General features: G+C 42.2%; 1 protein-coding gene across 1 annotated transcript; it reads left to right on the top strand.

Annotated features, from left to right (window-relative positions):
• Positions 1 to 835: 835 nt before the first annotated feature.
• LOC147620643 (pentatricopeptide repeat-containing protein At2g39620-like) lies at positions 836 to 5586 on the top strand. The gene has a single exon (XM_086824901.1). It carries the CDS (start codon positions 1956 to 1958, stop codon positions 5061 to 5063), a length of 3108 nt encoding a protein of 1035 aa, XP_086681027.1. The 5' UTR covers positions 836 to 1955; the 3' UTR covers positions 5064 to 5586.
• The last annotated feature ends 395 nt before the right edge of the window (positions 5587 to 5981 follow it).

Raw genomic sequence — 5981 nt, 5'->3', positions numbered from 1 at the left:
GCTCCTTTTCCCTATCCTTTACTTCAACCTTGGTTTCGATAGTTTGTTGTCCCTTGTTTTTCTTGGGGCAATAAATGCTTTTCCAACATTCCATATATTCCCAACTCCCTTAATTTCCTAAAATTTTAGTCCTTAAAACCCTAAATTTTCCTAATTGCCTAACTCCCCAATCCTAAATACCAATCTTAAAACCCCATATTCCCTAAATCCCCACAAATGCTCCTAGTTCCCTACTTTGCTAATCCTCAATTCCAAAGTAATAACTAAAATCGTTAAGAACAACATTCAAAGTTGTATACAAAATTTAAAATGCTAACACAGTAATATAAAATTAGTAGTAATATACAAATGCTAAGTCATAATATAAACATTTTGAAATGCTAAAGCAGTAGTATAAAAATTTAGTAAAACCCAATTCCAACACCTAAAATCTTTAAAATCCCAAATCTCTTAGAAATCCCCAAACTTGTTAAAGTAGATTTCAAAACCCTAATCAAGAAAAATAGATTTCAAAACCCTAGACTAAGGAGGTAGAATTAACAAATGAATATTAAGAGGGGGTTTGAGTGAGTCCATTGCTTAAAAAAGAAATTAAAAAATGAGCATTGAGAAGGAGATTGATTGAGATCAATACATGTCCATGTTGGGAGTGTTATACATGCCAAGGTGTACTTACTTATTGGTCCATTGGTGTTGAAAGAGTAGAAAGACAAAGTAAGCATCTTATAATGGCTGCAAGAAAGCTTGATTTTGACGGGCGTTTTGATATCTTTTATCCTTTTACTCATCTTTTACTGCCAAAAAACCCTAAACCCATAAGAAAACAGACATTCATAAAAAACAACAAAAATCACCTAAAAAATTCATACATTTCTTTAAAAAAACTACATATATTTCTTTTTAAAAAAACATAAAAATAACTTTAAAAGTACATATATTTCTTAATATTTTATTTTGTGTGATCCTCTAGAAGTTGGGAAAGGGGGCTATTAGGAGGAAGTACGCCAACTCAGATATAATTTTTCATGGAGTAAGATTTTATAAATTTTGAGGAGGAAGTAGTACGCCAAGTTCCAACTCTCCTCATATAGATACACTCTTTCATGGAGTAAGAAGAAGCATGTGGAAGTGTGATCATGGCACACACAAGCTATGCGAATCTTATGTGTAAAGATCCAAGTTTATTTCACTCTTTATCTTTACTTTATAGATTGAACTCATATTGATTAGCCGTGCTCTTAATTATTCTTTAAAATAATTGTATTGATGCATGTATGTATTTATTAAATGAGATATAGTTAAGAAGAGTAGATGAAAAACCATAGCTAAAACTCCCTCTACAATGAAAGGAGAGCTGCTTGAAGATCGTTTGCAGGTTTGTTTCAACAACAGCGATTGAGCAAGTGCGACGACGACCACGTTGTCAGCAGCAATCCATGGAAAATATTCTTTACTGATTTTTTCCAGTGTGTGTGCCACTGTGCTGTGCTAGTATATGATTTTTGAGCCATTGGAATACATTTAACCAGTATGAATGAATATCAGAACTAGGCTAGGTGCGACGATCATGATCATGATGATGCTGATGATCTATATAATATTCTTCTCTATTTTAAGCTGCATAAGGCGAGACTTTCACCTCGGAGAAAGGCTACGCGCCTCTATGTTCGCTCAGGTAATGTAGCGACGAAGAGTTTTGAATGCTTACGTTGTACTTTTGTTTTGTGTTTTCTGTGTTTCTTCTCCTGTCTGGGGACGGGGTTGGGTTCAGAAAGGAGTGCCCATGGAAGCGAAAGTGGTGGGACAAACGAAAGAGCAAAGTAGGTGGGTGCACGGAAGGCTAAAGAAAGCCTTTTTGTTATGGGTCTCATGTTACAGAGTGCACAAAGCAGTAGAATGGTGGTGCTTGGGAGACGCTTAGCTTAGAAGAGGCACTCGCTTCCAGAGAAGCAGGAATGCCACCGAAGCCTTCGGTTGAGAAGCTTTTATACATCTTGAGCAGGTGCACACAAGAGAGAAACCTATCCTGTGTGCTGCGCTTGCATGCCTTTATTTGCAAAAGTGGGCTGGAAGCTCATAGATCACTTGGCAATTACCTAGTCTCATTGTTGGTGGAAGTTGGAAGCATATGCAATGCCCAGAAGGTTTTTGACAGGTTGGTGTGTCGGAATGAGTGTGCTTGGAATTCTCTCATCAGAGGCCTTATCAAATATGGGGAGTCACAGCATGCTTTCTTCATGTACCAGAAAATGCGAGAGGATGCTTTGCACCCCAATGAGTATACTTTTGTAGCCTTACTTAAGACTTGTGCTGAGCTCAAAGATGTGGAAAGAGGCTGTGAACTACATGCTGAGATTGATAGAAAAGGGTTATCGGAGCGGTACCTCTTCATTGGCAACGCCCTGATCAGCATGTATGCCAAATGTGGGTTGCTTGGAAAAGCACAGGAAGTGTTTGACGAACTTCCAGTTCGAGATGTAGTCTCATGGAATGCACTCATTGCAGGATATGCTAAACATGAGCGTGGTGATGAAGCCGTGAACTGTTTTGAACACATGCAACTTGAGGGGGTCTCACCAGATGCTGTGACATTTGTTTGCAGCTTGAAAGCTTGTGGCAGCATTGGAGCAGTAGACAAGGGGAGAGAAATACATGCCGAGATTGCCATAAAAGGGTTGTTGGAAAGAAACCTTTTTGTTGGCAATGCGTTGGTTGATATGTATGCCAAATGTGGCTTGCTTGCAAAAGCACAGGAAGTGTTTGACAGGCTTCGAGTTCGAGACATAATCTCATGGAATGCCCTGATCACAGGATATGCCAAACACGAGCAGGGTGAGGAAGCACTGAACTGTTATGAACAGATGCAACTTGAGGGGGTCTCACCAAATGCTGTCACATTTGTTTGCAGCCTGAAAGCTTGTGGCATTGTTGGAGCCACAGACAAGGGCCAAGCAATACATGATGAGATCAGCAGAAAAGGCTTATTGGAAAGAAACCATGTTGTTGGCAGCGCTTTGGTTGACATGTATGCCAAATGTGGCTTGCTTGCAAAAGCACAGGAAGTATTTGACAGGCTTTCAATTCGAGACGTAAATTCATGGAATGCACTGATCGCAGGATACGCAAAACATGAGCGTTGTGAGGAAGTACTGAACTGTTTTGAACACATGAAACTTGAGGAGGTGTCTCCAGATTCTATCACATTTGTTTGCAGCTTGAAAGCTTGTGGCAGCATTGGAGCTGCAGACAAGGGCACAGAAATACATGCTGAGATAGCTAGGAAAGGGTTGCTGGAAAGAAACCTTGTTCTTGGCTGTGTGCTGGTGGACATGTATGCCAAATGTGGCTGGCTTGCAAAAGCACAAGAAGTGTTTGACAATCTTCCAGTTCGAGACGTAATCACATGGAATGCATTGATTGCGGGATATGTCAAACATGAGCGTGGCAAGGAAGCACTGAGCTGTTTTGAACAGATGCAACTTGAGGGGTTCTCTCCAAATGCTGTCACATTTGCTTGCAGCTTGAAAGCTTGTGGCAGTATTGGAATCACAGAAAAGGGCAGAGAAATTCATGTGGAGATTGCTAGGAAAGGGTTATTGGAAACAGACCTTCTTGTTGGCAACACGCTGGTTGATATGTATGCCAAATGTGGCTTGCTTGCAAAAGCTCAGGAAGTGTTCGACGAGCTTTCAGTTCGAGATGTAGTCTCGTGGACTGCACTGATTTCAGGATATACCAAACACGATTGTGGTGAGGAAGCACTTAAGTGTTTTGAACAAATGCAACTCGAGGGGATCTCTCCAGATGCTGTCACATTGGCTTGCAGCTTGAAAGCTTGTGGCAGGATCGGAGCTGCAAACAAGGGCAAAGAAATACATGCTGAGATTGCCAGAAAAGGGTTGTTGGAAAAAGATGTTGTTGCTGGGTGTGCACTGGTTGATATGTATGTCAAATGTGGCTTGCTTGCAAAAGCACAGGAAGTGTTTGACAAGCTTCCAGTCCGAGACTTAATGTCATGGAATGCGCTGATTGCAGGATATGTCAAATATGAGCGTGGTGAGGAAGCACTGAACTGTTTTGAACATATGCAACTTGAGGGGGTCTCTCCAGATGTAATAACATTTGTTTGCAGCCTGAAAGCTTGTGGTGATATTGAAGCCACAGACAAGGGCAGAGAAATACTTGCTGAGATCGCCAGAAAGGGGTTGTTGGAGCAGGACCTTTTTGTTGGCAACACCTTGGTTGACATGTATGCCAAGTGTGGCTGGGTTGCAAAAGCACAGGAACTGTTTAGCAAGCTTCCAGTCCGAGACATTATCTCATGGAATGCACTGATCACAGGATATGCAAAACATGAATGTGGTGAGGAAGCACTAAACTGTTTTGAACAGATGCAGATAGAGGGGTTCTCTCCAGATAATGTCACATTTGTTTGCAGCTTGAAAGCTTGTGGCAGTATTGGAGCCACAGACAAGGGCAGAGAACTACATGCAGAGATTGCCAGAAAGGGGATCTTGGAAAGAGACCTTGTTGTTGGCAACGCGCTGGTAGATATGTACGCCAAATGTGGCTCGCTTGCAAAAGCACAAGAAGTGTTCGACAAGCTTCCAGTTCGAGATGTAATCTCATGGAATGCACTGATTTCAGGATATGCCCAGCTAGGAGAAAGTGAAAGTGTTTTTGCTATCTTTGACAGAATGAGTGGAGAAGGCAAAAGGCCAGATCAGATCACATTTGTCAGTGTTCTAAATGCATGCAGTCAGGCAGGTCTCATTGAAAAGGGCCAGGTGTACTTTGAGGCCATGAACAAAGACTATGGCATCAGTCCAACTCTTGAGCATCACACTTGCGTCGTTGATCTTCTTGGCCGTGCAGGCCACTTAGACCGGGCAGTAGCTATGATCAAGAAAATGCCATTCCATCCTGATCTTGTGGTGTGGCATACTGTGTTGGATGCTTGCCGAAAGTGGGGAAATGTGGAGCTTGGAAGAAAGGCCTTTGAACGTGCAGTGCGATTGGATTTAAATGATGCTGCAGCTTATGTTGGTTGTCTGTATGTGTAACATGTGTGCAGGTGAACAAGGTTGAGGCATTATGAGTGAAAGGACAAGCATGGAAGCCAGGACATTTTTTGTGGACTGGTGCTGATGGGATTGTGTATTCATTTCTGTTTGGGGATTAAAAGGATTCCCAAAGCCAAAATATTCATGCAAAGTCAAGGGAGCTTTCCTTAAAATGCAGGAGCGTGGCCAGGTAATCCAGCCTTCCAATGGTTCTCTCCCAGCTTATTAGAGAATTTTCTCAACATACCTCTGCTGGGAGATGAAGATACGGTTGCCCAAACAATAGTGCATCAATCCAAGGTATGCCATTTCAAACACTTGCTTGAATAGTTCTTGCATCTCTATTATCTTCTCTATTATCTTTCCCACGTGACTCCCTGTCATGATGAGATCATCCACATGTACAATATAACCATGCATGGCTCCCCGTTTTGCAAAAACCTAGAGGGAGGTGTTGGACAAACTCAGAATCAGGCCTTTGCTGATGAAGAAAGGATCAATCGTGTGATACGTATTCTTGGGGCCTGTCCTTTTTAACTTGCAAATCTTGTCCTCTAAAGCAAAGACCGTGAATCTTGGGGGCTATTGCTGTACACTTCTTTAAAGACTCTATTGAGAAAATTGGTCAATGTCCTTGCTGCAACAGGCTTGCCATATATCCCATGCAGCAATGGTGCTAATGATCTCCTATCTCTAAATAGTTCTCGGAGACCAAGGCTCTGACAATCTGTTGGGAGTGGGAACGGTATCAATTCTGTAGTAAGCGAGTTGGAGTTATTGGCCTCCTGCTGCCTCCTCGTAGGAGAGAGCGGGGCGAGTCTCAGTCACCTGCCCCTAGGTGATGGTGTGTGGAGTGGCCATTACTCTTGTGTAGAGGTGAAGGATCCTCTGCCAAACCTCTTGCGCTTTGGGGCAGTC

This window comes from Cibotium barometz, chromosome 31 (assembly GCF_041138505.1).
Source record: "Cibotium barometz isolate CiBa-2024 chromosome 31, ASM4113850v1, whole genome shotgun sequence".
NCBI lineage: Eukaryota > Viridiplantae > Streptophyta > Polypodiopsida > Cyatheales > Cibotiaceae > Cibotium > Cibotium barometz.
The sequence above is the reverse complement of the archived record's forward strand: the minus strand, read 5'-3'. Positions and strand labels throughout refer to the sequence as shown.